General features: G+C 33.9%; 2 protein-coding genes and 1 long non-coding RNA gene across 3 annotated transcripts; 2 read left to right on the top strand and 1 right to left on the bottom strand.

Moving 5' to 3' along the window:
• Nucleotides 1-1,536: 1,536 nt before the first annotated feature.
• Nucleotides 1,537-4,957, bottom strand: LOC149496601 (uncharacterized). The gene is made up of 2 exons (XR_016320492.1): nt 4,296-4,957; nt 1,537-2,038 (listed from the first exon to the last, which is right to left on the bottom strand). It is a non-coding gene; the product is annotated as an uncharacterized LOC149496601 (long non-coding RNA).
• Nucleotides 1,752-3,200, top strand: LOC149496602 (protein STRICTOSIDINE SYNTHASE-LIKE 4-like). Its single transcript, XM_089720354.1, has 2 exons — nt 1,752-2,045; nt 3,026-3,200. The coding sequence occupies exons 1-2, from the start codon at nt 1,752-1,754 to the stop codon at nt 3,095-3,097; spliced, it is 366 nt and encodes a 121-aa protein (XP_089576480.1). The 3' UTR covers nt 3,098-3,200.
• Nucleotides 4,958-4,980: 23 nt separating the features above from the next.
• Nucleotides 4,981-12,604, top strand: LOC105628613 (protein DETOXIFICATION 45, chloroplastic). The gene is given in 12 exon segments (XM_089720385.1): nt 4,981-4,992; nt 5,419-5,559; nt 5,793-5,886; nt 5,889-5,927; nt 9,789-9,885; nt 9,977-10,077; nt 10,982-11,145; nt 11,286-11,357; nt 11,442-11,558; nt 11,694-11,789; nt 12,039-12,154; nt 12,247-12,604. Coding segments are annotated over 12 exon segments (1,167 nt in total). The 3' UTR covers nt 12,365-12,604.
• Nucleotides 12,605-17,068: the final 4,464 nt, after the last annotated feature.

Here is a 17,068-nt window from a genome sequence, read left to right as displayed (position 1 = left end):
TTTATTATGACGTATTAAATCTTGATGTAGAAGATAATGTTAATATAAATGTAGTAATGCATGAAATTACACAAAATATTATGCAATTATATAATGAATTTGTTCAAGTTTCTAGTTCATCTACTTCTATTTCTACTTCTTCTCAATCTAATATTCCACAATTTTCAACACAAAGGGTAAGTGGTGTTGGTGTTGCTCAACAAGTTTTATTGAAAAGACAAAAAAGAACAAGGGAATCCAGTTCTATTTCTGAATTTGATAATTATCTAACAACTTCTTTTGAGTTTGGTGATGATTATGCAGATGCAGATTTTCCAATTTTAGATTGGTGGAGTCGTCACGCAAATACTTTTCCAATTCTTTCTTTACTTGCAAAACAAATTTTAGCAGCTCCGGTCTCCACTGTTGCGGCTGAACAAGCTTTTAGTCAAGGAGGAAACATACTTGATGAAACACGATCTCGTATGACACCCGATTCATTAGAAGCACAAGCGTGCGTGGATGATTGGACCAAAGCCGAACTAAGAGCCCAAGAAAATCCAAAAGAAAATGAAGATTTATTTGATTTATACGATGGATCCTCAACGGGAACATCAACCGATGGTGCAAATAGCGATTAAGGTAAAAAGGGTGAAATTGATATAAGGTAAGTAAGAACCACGTGAGTTTTGATTCCTCTAAACCCCAAGAGTATACGTAGGCAACTTAATTTTTTTTTAAAACAAAAAAAAATTAAGTTCAAGCCCATTTTTTTTTTAAAATTATGTTCAAACTTAAAAAAAAAAAAAAATTCAGTTCAAATTTTTTTTTAAAAAAATAATTATGTTCAACACTCAACAATTCAAGTCTTTAAAAAAATAAATTTAATTGAAGTATTTTTTAATTTTTTAGGTGTATTTTTTAATTTTTTATGTTCAAATAATTTTTTTTAAACCGGTCTTCAAAATTTAAAATTTTTTAGGTGTATTTTTTAATTTTTTATGTTCAAATAATTTTTTTTTAACCAGTCTTCAAATTTTAAAATTTTTTAACTGTATTTTTTAATTTTTTATGTTCAAATAAATTTTTTTTTTTAAACCAGCATTCAAAATTTAAAATTTAAAATTATGCGATTCGCAGGAAAACCAATCGGAACCGTCGGTTTTGTAATCGGATCGGAATCGGAACCGGAACCGGAACCAGACGGTTCCAAACCGGAATCGGAACCGGACCATTTCGGTTCGGTTCCGGAACCGTGGCCAAGTCTACTAAGGGGATAACGTTAATTTTAGTCCATATACTTGTCTTTTTTTATTATTATTTTAGCGTTTGAACGAAAACTGTAATAATTAAATATCTAAACTTCTAATTTTTTTAATTTAATATTTAATATTCAACATTACTAATTAGGATCTTACGTATAGTATTAATGGCTCCGTCGTTGGTTTCGAATATTTTATTTACGTGTAATATTGTTAGCGTTTCAAATATTTTATTATCTAAAATCATAAAAGTCTTTATTGCTAGCAAATTTAAATCAACAAGCGAATCACATCGCACGGCCCAACTAAGACTGTTGTCTTGGTTTAGACAATTATAAAAATAGCATAATACAACCCAATGTCTTCTTCCACATTCTCTCTCACAAACCAAAAATGCCTCCAAACACCGCATCTCATTCATGGCCATTTTACTTTATTATTTTCTCAATCTTAGCTCCTGTTCTGCTTGCTATATTCATTTTCCAGCTTGACTAGTTCGACCCAGCTCCTATGCCTATCCACGAGTTGACTGACCCGCCACCGGAGGCTTCTATGAAGAATGGTCGCCTTCTTCAAGGCTCAGAATTTCTAGGTGTCGGGCAGTTGAAGGCACCGGAAGATATAGCATACGATGGCGAATCAGGAGTCATTTATACAACGTGTGCAGATGGGTGGATAAAACGAGTCACAGTGAATGACTCGGTGTCTGACTCGGTTGTGGAGAACTGGGTTAACACTGGTGGTAGACCACTTGGACTCGTCCTGGGAAAAGATAACGATGTAATTGTTGCTGATGCCTACAAGGTCAGTATTTGAAGACAAAATCTTATACATACTACCAATTTGTCGTGTGTATATAAAATATGTGCCCATAAAATTAATAGTTATTTATAAAAGTATATTTATTGTATTTAACGTAAACAAATCATTAAAACGAATTCATTTGCGTTGATATTTCTTGGCATTTCTTTACGGTAGTAATTATCGTGATTAAAGGATAATTTTATTATTATATTGAAATATTGTTTTGTTCCAAAGTATAAATCGTTATTGTACAAATATTAAGAAAATAATTAATTCACATAAATTCTAATAAAACCAAAATAACTTGACTAAATTATCTTTTATCTCAAAATTAATAGTTATTTATAAAAGTATATTTATTGTATTTAATGTAAATAAGGATAACATCAAAAAAACATCATTTATTACTCATTAAAATGCTCAAAACGACTTATATTTTGAAACAAAATAATCATCTAAAAACGACTTATACTTTGGAACAGATTGAGTAATAAGCAAGAATTAATGAGGTAATTGAAAATAAGATAAAATTTAATAAGGGTATAATAGACAATTTAAAAATTAACTATAATGCACAAAGGAAGGTGGACTATATTTTTGGACAAATCAAAAGGAAAAATGGACTATTGTTTTTTAAACGGATGGAGTATACTAAATTATTGAGTAAATTAACTATGTTATCCTTAATTTAATATGTTTACGAATCAAATTTTCGGGAATTGAAATAGTAATTGTTGGTCATACACTTAGGGTAAATATGAAAAAAAATTATTATTCCTTCAAATCACAAATGTGATGAGTATTTAGGAATAGAGACAGTAAGTTATTTTTTTCGGAAACAAACAGTAGCATAGTTCCACATAAGTGTTTATGATAAACGCATTAGTCTAGAAATGCTAACCATGAAATTAGGGAAAAAAAAAATTAATCTCAAGAATGTTTTGATATTTACCAAATTAATGTTGATGTGCAATATGTAGGGGTTGCTAAAGATTAGTAGAGATGGTGAAATAGAGCTATTAACAGATGAGGCAGAGGGTCTGACAAGATAAACAAATACTAGCAATTACTCCAGGAAAACAGTTAGAAAACAACACAGTCGCCTCCCTTTTCCTTTTTTTTTGTTTTTTTTTTTTTTTTTTTTCTGTACACCAATACATAATATAAACAACTCTATCTTAAAGGCTTGAAATTTTCAATGTTTTTGTCGTATCCCATTATGTAGGGTTTCTACAGCATAAATGGTTTCTAAAGCATTTTCAATGTTTTTGTCGTATCCCATTATTTCACGAGCTAGTGTTTTTTCCCCCTAAAGCAAATTGATAAACTCATAAATGCAGAAATTATAAATATAATTCATATACCCAATATACACAAGAATCAAATATGAGAACTTTTTGAGTCTTAAAGCCTCAGTATTCCCCACAAGGCTAAAGTCTCATTGGCTTACAAGCTCAACTTTGATGAACTAAATTTGGCACAAGACAGTGTAACATAATCCAATTAGATTCACTAAATGCATAAATTGACATCTAAATTTTATAAAAACAATGTTTAATAATTTTAGAGTTAAAATATCAATACATTATAATTTTAATACTTGAAGCATTCAAGGGTTAATCTAAAATTTAAGACTGTCACTTTTTTTTTTTTTTTTTGTTTTTTTTTTTAAGTTCAGCAGTCAGTTTGTGTATTGACTATTGAGCCAATTCAAATTCAACAAAACAATAAACTAAAAATGCATTATTTTATATAGCACATCTCTTTCATTATAGTTTAGTTAACATCCAATGGATTAACCCAACTGACCTAAGCTTCATCGACCAAATCCTACTCAATCTCATCAATGAATTAAATAATAGAAGAAAGATGATCAATGGTTGTTTTGAATTTTGATGTAGAGATTTAAAAAAAGTACAAAAAGGGTGAAAAGAAGTGTAGAGAATGATTTAAAATATTAATGGAAAAGAAGAATGAAGGCTGCTGATCCACCAGTAAATGATATTTATCCGGTCCAGTGGATAGAATATCCACCGGATTGGATCATTTGAGAAGAAACAAAAAGTTCAAGTAACAAAATCTAGATGAACTCAAAAACGATCAAAATCAAAATATAATGATCAAATGTCAATGACAGTAATCTAAAAACTAGAATAAAAATCAAAACCTTTTTATTAATTAAAGCCAACCCAGAAGAGCAAATTTCTCCTAAAACAGTACAAAAAAGCAGCTCAATCAAAATCAACTCACCACATCACCTCTGGAAATTCCCAATCGGGTCAAAGTAGAAGCAAGGCTAAGACAACGCTTATAAGTCTCATTCCATGTATACACAACAGAACCATGAACAACAGATTTCCTGTCTCTATACACCTTAGCTGCTCGTTCCAAGAAACTTATAGGAGACAAAGGAACGAAATTTGCAGAGCAACGAACAAGGCCCTCCATAGGTTTCCATGATTCAGGCTCAAAATCCCCAGGAAAATAAGAGAAAATGCGGGAATTTTGTGGGAAATTGAAAAGAAACCGGTTGAAACTAGAGGAAATGAAACGAGTACAGTAAAAATAATAGGATTTGTTCTTGAAAAGGTGGTTCATGTTTGTGGGTAACAGAGAAACTTAAACAAAGGAGTAGTAGACTCCAGTGGCAAATACAAGAAAATGAAACACAAAGCAAAGCTTTCCTCTGGGATTGGAGACGTAACACTGTCAACAGAGTCTTTGAACTGCCGAAGCATGTAAGATAAGAGATAAAATAATGGATGATGTAATACAAAGTTCAAGTCCTTTGGCTGACATGGAAAAATCTATTACTGTTCTTATGTGCTGAAAATTATATTTGCTGTGATGAATATTATATTAATTTTTTATTTCAAGTTTATAAAGAAAAATATTTACAATAAAACGTCTGAGCTAATCATTTTTATATAGTTAAATGTATTTCGCTGTAATTTCCCTCCAAAAAATTAAAAATTAATTATTTTATTTCATTGCATTATATTATTTATTTTTTAAAATTATTAACAGGTTTCGTGAAACGGTTCAAACTTTCAAATTAACTCATCTATAATTTATTTATCAAAAAAATTATAATTCATCTAACTCGAGTTGAAATTTAAGTTCAACTTTTTTTTTTGTTAAATGAGCATCATAAATAAATTACTTAGCTGGTTAAGTTTGTTTATGAAAGAAATTCGAACAATTATTTTTTAACTATAGTTAAACAAAACTACTTTTTTAAATTAAATTTCACATATTTCAGTCATAAAAATTTTAGACAACACTATAGAATTTTTTTTTTTTTTTTGATAAGATATAAAATGATAATTTTCAAGAAAAGACAATGAAAATGAACTCACCACATCGCCGTTAGAAATTCCCAACTGTGTCAAGACAGAAGTCACTACCTTCTGTCTCTACAGCCTTACTTTTAGCTGTCGGAATTGGAATATTTGAGGCTTTGGCAATGTATTTGGGGTCGGGAATATTTCTCAACATGATGGGCATATCATCTGTAAGTAATAAATAATTAGTAATAGATCACTTTATTGTATTTCATAATTTTCTGTTTTTAGAATGATTTTGGTTGCACTCAAAATCTGGTACCAGACTTTTTGTATTATTTTCTGGAACAGGATCCATTCTGTTGACATTTCACACCTCTATGTTTTGATCGCAGGATTATGTTTTACATAAACTATTCCATTTAAAAGGTTATCTATTTTCTAAAACTCATTTTTTGGGCAGGCTTCACCCATGCGGATTCCAGCCGAAAGATTTCTCAAACTAAGAGCAATCGGTGCTCCCGCAGTTGTCCTTTATCTTGCCATTCAGGGTATATTCCGGGGTTTAAGGATACAAGGACTCCTGTCCTATGTCTAGGCCAGTTGCTCACTTACCTCTTGCAATTTTCACTATTAACTCGGACATTGTAGATTGATCACATATAATCATGTGAGAGATCATCATGCCAACTACTTACTTTATTAGAATTAATGTCCAAATAGAATCCTATGAAGAGGAAATATGACCATGTAAAAATGGCCAAGGTGTTATCAATCTGTCAAGTGTAACCTGCACAATGATGGCGTTCACACACACATGCACATGTAATGATACATAGAACCCAAAGCCACTCAATGAAGGAAATATGAGATTTATGCCCAAATTACCTAGATGATGATAATGAGTAGTGCCAAAGAACATTAACTTTCTAGTTTAAAGTCAATTTCCGTAACTCAGTATAACTATATATTAATTCGAAAGGCTTGGGGGTTGACTTCAAGAATCATTTTGCTCCACCTACTGTCCTTTTGTGTCTAGATTCACATTTTCATGGATTCTTTAGAATCAAAGAATAGTCTCTCCTATTTGTTTGAAAAAACTTAGAGTTGTTTATTTGTTGAATTGTTCAAGGATTCAATAGACTCATGCCACCCAAAAGTTATATATACCTCTCTAAATCAGGCTATGTAAGTGTTGGTTTAGAAGAGCAGAAAAATAAGAAAGAGAAGGAAAATTCTGTAGAGAAGGAAAAATCTGCAGATTTTGTAAGTGTGGAGAAACAAATATTTACATCTCATTTTTATTACAACATAATGTAAATATTTATACTAGAGCTATTCTAAAGTTTGTTTACCAACCTTCCATAAGTCAAAAAAGTTTGTTCACCAAACTTACCTAAAAGCAAGGTAGTTCACCTACCTCTTGACTTCAACAAAGTACAACAAAATCTAAATGACTTTAACAAAATTTCTCCAAAAACTGTCAACAACACTTGCATCAATTTTAGCATCAATGGAGCTGTAGGTGTAACTTTAACACTCCTCCTTGATGCAAGAGTTGAGACAAACACCAAGTCTATTCGTAAGAAATTTAAATCTTGGTTTTTTGCAATGCCTTGGTGAAAATGTCTGCTGTTTGGTCTTCAGAACTGCAATGAACAATCTGAATTTTATTTTCCTTTTCAGCTTCACGCATTGCATGGTACTTGATTTTTGTATGCTTGGTTTTTCTATGGAAGATTAGATTCTTAACCATAGCAACAGCTGATTTGTTGTCACAAAGTATTTTAGTTGGATTCTCTTGATGAAAATTCATAATTATCTTCAACTCCTCCTCCATGGCAACGCTCCACTCAGGCAATTTTAAGGGTTCATCCACCTGAGTTGGTTCAAGTGAGACAACATTACATCTGCTGTAAATTTCATCTAGGGATGTAGTCCCTTTAATTGCATAATCATCTTCATTTGATTCTTCTTTATTGTCAACTGGAAGTTGTTCCTCTTGCTGAAAATGATCTTGTTCAAGAATTGATTTAGAATTTTCTAGTTCCATTTTACTCCAATCCCATTCACATTTCTCATCGAATTTGACATTCTTGCCGACATACACCTGTTTAGTAACAGGATTCAAAATTCTGTAGGCTTTGGATTCATTGTTGTTTTCAACTACAGATGGCAAATCAGTAACTAACTTCTTGGATTGTAGCAATTTTAATGAATTGAGATTGGTGTGACCAAGTCTCTTATGCCACAAATCAGATTCTTCTTTATGACTCAAGCAAGATTCTTCTTCGAATCTTCTTAAATTTAGAGGAAAGCTTCTCCGTTTCATTTTGACAGCAAATAACTTTGAGCCAGAAGGATCACTTATTTCACAAGTTTTATCTTTAAATAGCAAGCTATAATTCTTATCCAGCAATTGACCAACCGAAAACAAGCTTTGATTTAGTTCCGGTACATAAAGAACATCGGAAACAAGCTTTGTACCTAAAGGAGTTTGTACAATCACAACTCATTTGCCTTTGACATCAATAAGCCTATCATCTCCAAGTCTGACTTTTGAAGAATAGTTTGTATCCAAGCTATCGAAATTCACCAAGTTTGGTGTCATGTGGTTAGTGCAGCCAGTATCAACAAGCCATGCTTCTTTAGCTTCAACTGACACACCATATTTTTCGATTTCTTATGAAGCAATAGTTGTTCTTTATACTTTTCAGAATTTTCGGTGACTTGTGGATGATGGGCTTGTGTTTGTTGATTCTGGTTTGTAGAACAAACTTTCTCGGTGTGACCAAATTGCTTACAAACCTTACATTGAGCTCCAGGTCTGAACCAGCAGTAGTTCTCAGTGTGGTTTGTTTTTTTACAGTGTGGTTTGTTTTTTTACAATGTGGACAAGGTGGAAATCTATCCTTCCTCCAATTTTTTCTGAAATTCTTCTTCTTTTTTGGTTGTTGAGTCACTACAAGAGCCTTCTCTCCAAAGTTCTCTTCTTCCCTATAGGCTTTTCTTTGTTCTACAGCTTGTAGAGCATTTGAAAGCATATTCAATGATATTTGTGACATGTCCCAAGTATCTTCAAGAGAAGAAATCTTGGCTTCAAATTTTTCAGGGAGAGTCTCCATAACTTTCTCCACAATTCTCTTCTCTTCTAACTCTTCTCCCAACAATCGAATTTGGTTTACAATTTTCATAACTCTATCAACATAATCTTTCACCTTTTCATTGTCCTTCATTTTCAACATTTCAAATTCTTTTCTTAAATTAAATATCTGCATCTGTCTAGTTTTTTCAGATCCATGATACTCAATTTTTAACTTCTCTCAAGCTTCATGTTTTGTCTCACATGTCATAATCTTGGTGAAGATAGGATCTGCAACAGCTGCATGGATATAGGATAGAGCTTTTGGAGCCTTAGCAACCTCTTCTTCTCGTTGTCTAATCTGCTGAAGGGTTGGATTTTGATTAAGAGGTGGAGGTACTCTGTTTTCCTCCACATACTGCCATAATCCAAGCCCCTTAAAATAAGCTCTCATCTTCACAGCCCAAACATGGTAGTTTTCCCCATTAAAATGAGGTGGTGAAAGAGACATGCTGCTGGACGCCATTTGAGGAAAAGCAAATAAACTGAAAACTTCACAAATTCTAGTTTATTTGATGGCTTTCTCTATGATTTTCACTCAAATACACACACAACCCTTCGAGATCAAGATTGCTCTCATACCACTTGTTGGTTTAGAAGAGCTGAAAAATAAGAAAGAGAAGGAAAATTCTGCAGAGAAGGAAAAATCTGCAGATTTTGTAAGTGTGGAGAAACAAATATTCACATCTCATTTTTATTACAGCATAATGTAAATATTTATACTAGAGCTATTCTAAAGTTTGTTTACCAACCTTCCATAAGTCAAAGAAATTTGTTCACCAAACTTACCTAAAAGCAAGGTAGTTCACCTACCTCTTACTTCAACAAAGTACAACAAAATCTAAATGACTTTAACAAAATTTCTTCAAAAACTGTCAACAACACTTGCATCAATTTTAGCTTCAATGGAGTTGTAGCTGTAACTTTAACGGTATCTTTCCATGTTGCCCCCAATTAATTATATGCTTCAAGTACTCCAAGTTTTTAGACGGGAACCCACAATTGTTATGTTGCTTATGTGGGGGAACGAAGAATTATATTTTTCTTTTAAGCATTTAATGGATTTTGTAACAGACTACAAAGCCTTATAAAATGATAAAGCTCATCCAATTAACTTCTTTTCATTCCTTTTCTGATGGTAACAATAAGTTAACTTTTATTTAGACCAAACTTAATGCATAGTTAAGAATTCTATTTGATGTAGGTAATACTAAAATATTAAGACCACTTAACTGTTACAGTACAAACGCATTCTTCAAGCAATATATGTATAGATATTATTTTGATCTGACCAATAATAAGGAAACTGAATTGCAGGATTGGGCAATTTGTCAGCTGTATTCTTATTTCCCATATTAATTTATTGTTTTCACTTGGGTGTAACTGGTGCTGCCATTTCTACTGTTGTGTCTCAGTATGTGCTTTTAACATTTGATATTTTAGTCACTTTTATAGTTTTACGACAGTATGAATCTTTAGTGACAGTTATGCTTCAAAATTTTCAGATACATTATAAGCTTTCTGATGATTTGGCATCTTAACAAGAGGACGGTATTGTTACTTCCTAGTGTAAAAGGTTTGCATTTTGGTGGCTATTTAAAATCTGGTAAGTGTTACTGACTTAGCTATGCAAAACCCTTTAAGTACCATCCACTTGTGGTTGTTATGGTTGAATTGCATCTTTTTGTCAGAATATATGTGTAGGATGTATTCCAGTACTGGATTTTCACAATAATGCGGCAGGATATTTGGTGTTTGAATCATGCAAGTTCCTGAGATCAGTAAATCTGCCTGCCACCCTGAATTAATGTAGTAAGCTACTGTATCTAATTGAAAGTTTACACAATGATGGTTGAAGGGCTTACTTCCTGCCCCTCTGGCGAAGTATCACCAGTCTTTTTTTAATGTGTGAATACTTGGTCTCTTTAATCTTATGAGAATGCTTTTGTAGTATTCTGTCTTTTTACAATTAAAGCTGTATGCTGGTTTTCTGTACGAAAACTGTTAAATCAATTGTTAATGTGCGATTAAATTAATCAACAAAATTAAGGAAGATGAACCCAATGGTTGATTTCAACTGCTATGCATGTGTCCTTTTCTGTTATGATCTATAGCTGAATCCTTAACAAAAATTGATTCTCTTAAACTGGAGATCATTTGTAACTCAATTTTTGTTTCATTTTCTTTTTGTGAAAAGCATGGAGAATGATGTTTGCTTGATGTCTGTGTCTTCTGAGGCAATTACAGACTCACTGCCTTGTTTGCTTGCATGCTTATGTATATATTTTCAGTTCTTAGAACTTATTTTAATGCAGTATCTTTTTTTACTTGCAACTATCATAGACAGACAAGCAAAATTTTGGTTACTTGGTTCCAAATATTTCGTTTCTTCATGCATGCTACTTGTATGCTTATACATATATTTCCAGTACTTCTGGTTCCAAATCAATCAGCATTTTTTTTGCTTCTGTAAGAGACATTTGCAATGATGAAGATTTGGTTTTCCTCAGGTGGTTTTCTTCTTGGGAGAACGCTAGCTGCTGTCATGACAATAACATTGAGTACATCTATGGCTGCTCGTCAGGGAGCATTAGCCATGGCAGCTCATCAAATATGTTTACAAGTGTGGTTATCTGTCTCACTCCTTGTAGATGCTCAAGCTGCATCTAGGCAGGTAACTCAATTTCAATTCCCGTTAACCTCTTCTTGAACTGAATATGCAAATTCCAACAATATCCATTCTGATTCTTTCATTTTAGTCCTTATATATGGTGGTATAACCTTTATTTTCTAATAGTTGAGAAACACTTACAGGCCCTAATTGCAAGTTCTTCTGCAAAAGGCGACTATAGTAAAGTGAAAGAAATTGCTTTGTGTGCTTTAAAGGTGATTGTTCTTTTATTTGGCTGCAATTTAGTATTATCTTCTATATCACAAAGATTCATAAAATGTTTATACATTTTCCCTTAGACGGGATTATTTACCGGCATTTCCTTAGCCATCATATTGGGTGTATCATTTAGTTCTTTAGCAACTTTGTTCACCAAAGATGCTGAGGTACTAGCAATTGTTAGAGCTGGGTTACTGGTGAGTCTAAAATATCTGTTCTTGCTCTTTTTTGTTTCCAAGGTGTCAATTCTTTTACTCTTTAATTAATTATGATTCTGAATCAATTACTTGTTTCTCGACTTGGTTTATGAATGCAATCTAAATCTACCACAGTTTGTCAGTGCCAGTCAACCGATTAATGCTCTGGCTTATATCTTTGATGGTCTTCATTATGGTATATCAGACTTTTCATATGCTGCTTGGTCTATGGTAAGACTTCATCTCACAAATTTCAGTTATGATTTTAATATATTGGTCTGCTTCTATGATGCATGAAATCTTCTAGCCATAGGCATTTCCGTGTTTCGGAAACGTTTCCACGCGTCTGTTTCCCCATATAAAATACTATTTCTCCGTATAAAATTACATTTTAAATATCGTTTCCAAATTTCCACATTTCTTCATTTCCGTTTCCATGGAACATAGTCTGCTTCAAGTTGTCTAACAAATAGCTAATAGATAGTGGTTGGGGCACTTTCTTCTGCATTTATGCTCTATGCACCCTCCATTATTGGCCTTTCTGGAGTATGGTCTGGCTTGACTCTTTTCATGGAAATGAGAACAATAGCTGGATATATGAGCTAGTGGATTTACTATCCCTTATTCTTTTAGTATTCTGAGAAATGACTTCACTCTTTAGTTTTCAACTGCATTTCCTTACATTTTTTATCAGATTATTATCGAGAAATGGGCCATGGTGGTTCCTGCAGGACGACATTGATGAAACTTTGAAAATAGCTGATGTGTTACATATAATATTTGTTATATTATTTGTTATTAAATGACTGTATGTAGTTGTATTCTAATGATAGTCTTACACTCTTATAGTTATCCTTTGTAACTACTCTATATACAGAGTTGTATAAATAGAGTTGTATTATTCAATACGAGATATATAGAAAACCCAATTCTTTCCAGATTTACATGGTATCAGAGCTACCATAATTCCTCATCATGGCTCTTGTTCCTCTATCTTCTTCTTCTTCTTCTTCTTCAACTATCACTTCTGCGTCTTCTTTTTCAATCAAATTAAAAGACAATAATTACCTAACTTGGAAAACCCAGTTTGGTCCAATACTAAATTTCCAAGGCCTCAATGGTTTTATTGATGGTTCGCAAGCAGCTCCTCCTAAAACTATACCCGCATCTGCCACAGATACTACACCTATACCAAATCCAGCATATAAGGATTGGTTTAATAAAGACCACATGCTTCATTCATGGCTGTTAGCCTCCCTTACAGAAGAGGTTTACTCTCTTGTTTATGGACTCAATTCTTCATATGCAGTTTGGCAAGCTCTAGCCAACGCGTTTGGTGCTGTATCTCAGGATCGTCAGCTTCAATTACATATTGAGCTTCAAGAACTCAAGAAAAATGATCTCTCCGTCTCTGCTTATCTTAAGAAGGCAAAATCTCTGGCCGATGAACTTGGTGCAGCTGGATGTCCTCTTTCTCCGGCTGAGTTTAATGCGATAATCTATCGAAATCTGGGTTTCAAATTTCATTCAATTATCACAAATCTTAATCTTCGTCCACAACCAGTTTCATTTTTCGAGTTACATAGCCATTTCGTTGCACATGAACTGCTTCTTAATAATCTCCATCAACCAATGGCTAATCTCAGTCTTCGTTCAAGTTCATCTACACCAAGATCAACAACTTCTGCTCCTGTTACTCCCTCAGATTTCTCGAAGACTCGTGTGACTTGCCAAATCTGTAATAAACCCAATCATACTACTTTGAATTGTCGTCGCCGGTTTTATCGTGGAAATATTGGGCAGAATAACAATGGTACTCAATCTGGTTACACTAGCGGCAACAATTCAAGTTATCATCCTTTTCGACCATATCGACCACCTGCTGCCAATATGGTGCATACAGGCACTTACCCGACTGCTCCTTCTATGACAGATTCTGCTTCTGTTTCTTGGTTTCCAGATACTGCTGCTAATTACCATGTTACACCAGATTCGCAACAACTGAGTGCTATTAATGAATACTCAGGTAATGATCAATTATTGGTTGGGAATGGGCAAGGTCTGCAGATTGCACATACTGGTAATGGTCTTATTTCCAACTCAAATTGCCAGCTTAAGGTAAATAATGTCTTATGTGTGACTGCAATTACAAAAAATTTGCTTTCTGTTCAAAAATTTGCCACTGATAATTCTGTTTTCTTTGAATTTTGGCCTCATTATTTTGCAATAAAGGACCAGTACACCAAGAACACACTGATGCAAGGCCCAAGTGAAGATGGTATGTACAAGTTAACTCAACTTCGACCACATCCCATGGCAAATCAAGTGTCAGCAGCTTCTTCCATGAATGATTGGCATCAGCGGTTGGGGCATCCGAACGTTCAAAAATTGTTTGATTTAGTTAAGCAGAATAAAATTTCAGTTTCTGATACTGAGATGAGTCTTTGTTCTAGTTGTCACTTAGGCAAATTGTCTCGTATGTCTTTGGTTTCTAAAGAACATACAAGTCGAAAACCATTTGATACTGTATTTTCAGATGTATGGGGTCCTGCACCTGTACAATCTAGTTTGGGACATCGATATTTTGTTCTTTTTATTGATGACTTTACTCTTTTTACTTGGGTTTATTTCATGAGAAATAAAACTAAGGTGTATGACATTTTTCTTCAGTTTGAGCAACTAATCAAACGTCAATTTAGGATGCCTATTTTGGCTTTTCATTCAGACTAAATTCGACATCTTGTAGATACTAGTCTCACCCTTTTAGCTCATGCTTCGTTATCTTTGAAATACTGGAATTTTGCTATTGAACAAAGTGCTATGTTAACTAACACCTTGCCTTCTGATGTTTTGCACAAAATTTCACCCTTCTTTAAATTATTCTCTAAGGATCCCAACTATTTGTCCTTTCAACCTTTTGGATGTAGTGTCTTCCCATTATTGCGACCCTACAATAATCATAAATTTAGTTACAAATCTGCTAAATGTGTATATCTTGGGCAAAGTCCTTTTCATTCTGCCTATAGATGTCTGGATTTTAGAACAGGACGAGTGTATTTGGCGAAGCATGTTCAGTTTGTGACTAATGAATTTCCTTATGCCAAGATGACTGTGTCAAAAAGTATACAAGAATCGCAGGCTGATCCCACATGGCTTCAAGTTACTTGTACATCGCCATCTTCACCAACGCCTTCATCAGGTATGTCCTTCTCTTGTACTCCATCTTCCCCACACACTCCAATTCAATCTCATTATTTTCTCATCATTCTGCAAAAATTACACCACAATCTGCAATCTCCACGGGTTTACAGATTGTCTCTGATATTGCTTCACTCAGTCCACCTCCAATTCGAGTCCATCCTATGGTTTTAAGGACAAATCCTCAACCAAATCCAAAATATGCTTCTGTTGCTCAATTTGCTTCATTTCAGGAACCAAAAACTTACTTGCAAGCTAAAAACAAACAGGAATGGTGTGATGCAATGTAGGAGGAAATTTCAGCATTATTAAAGAATAAAACCTGGATATTGGTGCCACAACCAGCAAATGTGAATGTTATTCAAAATAAATGGGTGTATCGGGTCAAACAGCACTCCAATGGGCATATTGAGCGTTACAAAGCTCGTCTATTCGTGAAAGGATTTACACAGCAGATGGGTCTTGATTACACAGAAACGTTCTCTCCGGTTGTGAAATTCACTACTGTTCGCATTCTTTTGGCTCTCGCTGTAACAAAAGGATGGGATATGTGGCAATTAGACATTTCAAATGCTTTCCTCCATGGTTCTTTAACAGAAGATTTGTATATGGAGCAGCCAAAAGGCTTTGTTGATAGTACTAAACCGGATTATGTTTGCAAACTTCAGAAATCTCTTTATGGATTAAAACAGGCACCGCGGGTCTGGTATGAAAGACTCAAGCAATTTTTATGTTCTCTTCAATTTTGCAGCACACAGGCTGATCATTCTTTATTTATATACACCAATGGAGTTGATAAATTATTTGTGCTTGTCTATGTAGATGACATTCTTGTCACGGGAACCAAATCTTCAATCATTGATTGGTTTGTTCATAAGCTGGCTGCTACCTTTCCTGTTCGAGATCTTGGTGAGATACATTACTTCCTTGGAGTTGAGGCCACGAAGACGCCGGATGGTTTATTGCTTTCTGAAAGCAAATATCTCTCTGAAATATTACAAGCAACACAAATGTCAGTAAACAAACAGGAACTTTATTGGATTCTATGACAGAGTATAGACAAGTGGTCGGGGCTCTACAGTACTTAACTCTTACTAGACCGGACATTGCCTTTGTGGTTAACAAATTAGCTCAATTTTTACATTGCGCTACAGATGTTCATTGGCAAGCATGCAAAAGACTGCTACATTATCTTAATGGTACAACCACTCGAGGTGTTTTGCTTCGTCCTTCATCAACATTCTCACTTCAATGTTATTCAGATAGTGATTGGGCTGGTTGTCCTGATGATCGACGGTCAACAGGAGGCTATCTAGTTTATTTTGGTGACAATTTAATCTCCTGGTCTAGTAAGAAGCAGCCAACGGTAGCACGCTCAAGTACAGAAAGTGAATATAAAGCTATTGCAAATGTTGCTGCTGAGATAATGTGGATTACTACTCTTTTATGTGAGATTGGATATGCTCCTGCAGCATCTGCAACTTTATGGTGCGATAATGTTAGTGCTATCTATCTTACTTCAAATCCTGTTTTTCATGCTCGAACAAAGCATGTTGAAATTGATTATCATTTTATTCGAGATCAGATACGGCTTGGCATTGTTTCTATTCGGTTTCTTAAAAGTTCAGAGCAAATCGCAGATATCATGACCAAACCTTTGGGGTAGCAACTATTTGCATCTCACTCATGCAAGCTTCGACTGTAGTCTCCTGCCGTTCAGCTTGAAGGGGGCTGTTACAGATAATATTGGTTATATTATTTGTTATTAAATGACTGCATGTAGTTGTATTCTAATGATAGTCTTACACTCTTATAGTTATCCTTTGTAACTACTCTATATACAGAGTTGTATAAATAGAGTTGTATTATTCAATACGAAATATATAGAAAACCCAATTCTTTCCAGATTTACATGATGTACAGCCTTGATTCATTTCAGTTGACTTCATTATTTTTATCATAAATCTGTTGTTCATGGTTGAAGCTTTTTCATGGAAGTTCGCTGCTATTTGATTTGTAAGGATAAATGATAAATTTAGTCTCAAACTTTTAAAAAAATTTTCAATTTGGTGTATGAACCGAAAACTTTATCAATTGGGTTTCTAGACTTTTTAAATTATGCAATTAAGTGTCTACCGGTGAATTTGCAACCGGAAATATGAATCAGCAAGCAGTGGGCCCACTTTAGACTAATCAAGTGCTGAATGGCATGACATGTCATAGGTGACTGTTTAAAAAATAAAATGACGTGGCAAATGGTGAGAATTTACCCCTTTGCCCTCATTTTCAATTGCGCGAACTCTCTCATCTTC

This window comes from Jatropha curcas, chromosome 4 (genome assembly GCF_041381405.1).
Source record: "Jatropha curcas cultivar XTBG-Jc1 chromosome 4, XTBG_Jcur_1.0, whole genome shotgun sequence".
NCBI classification, from domain to species: Eukaryota; Viridiplantae; Streptophyta; class Magnoliopsida; order Malpighiales; family Euphorbiaceae; genus Jatropha; species Jatropha curcas.
Note: the sequence above shows the minus strand (reverse complement) of the source record. Positions and strands in the feature narration are given on the sequence as shown.

Coding starts and splice junctions, on each gene's coding strand:
- LOC149496602 (XM_089720354.1), top strand. CDS start 1,752: ATGCCTATCCACGAGTTGACTGACCCGCCACCGGAGGCTTCTATGAAG. Junction 2,046..3,025: donor TTGTTGCTGATGCCTACAAG/GTCAGTATTTGA, acceptor TGCAATATGTAG/GGGTTGCTAAAGATTAGTAG.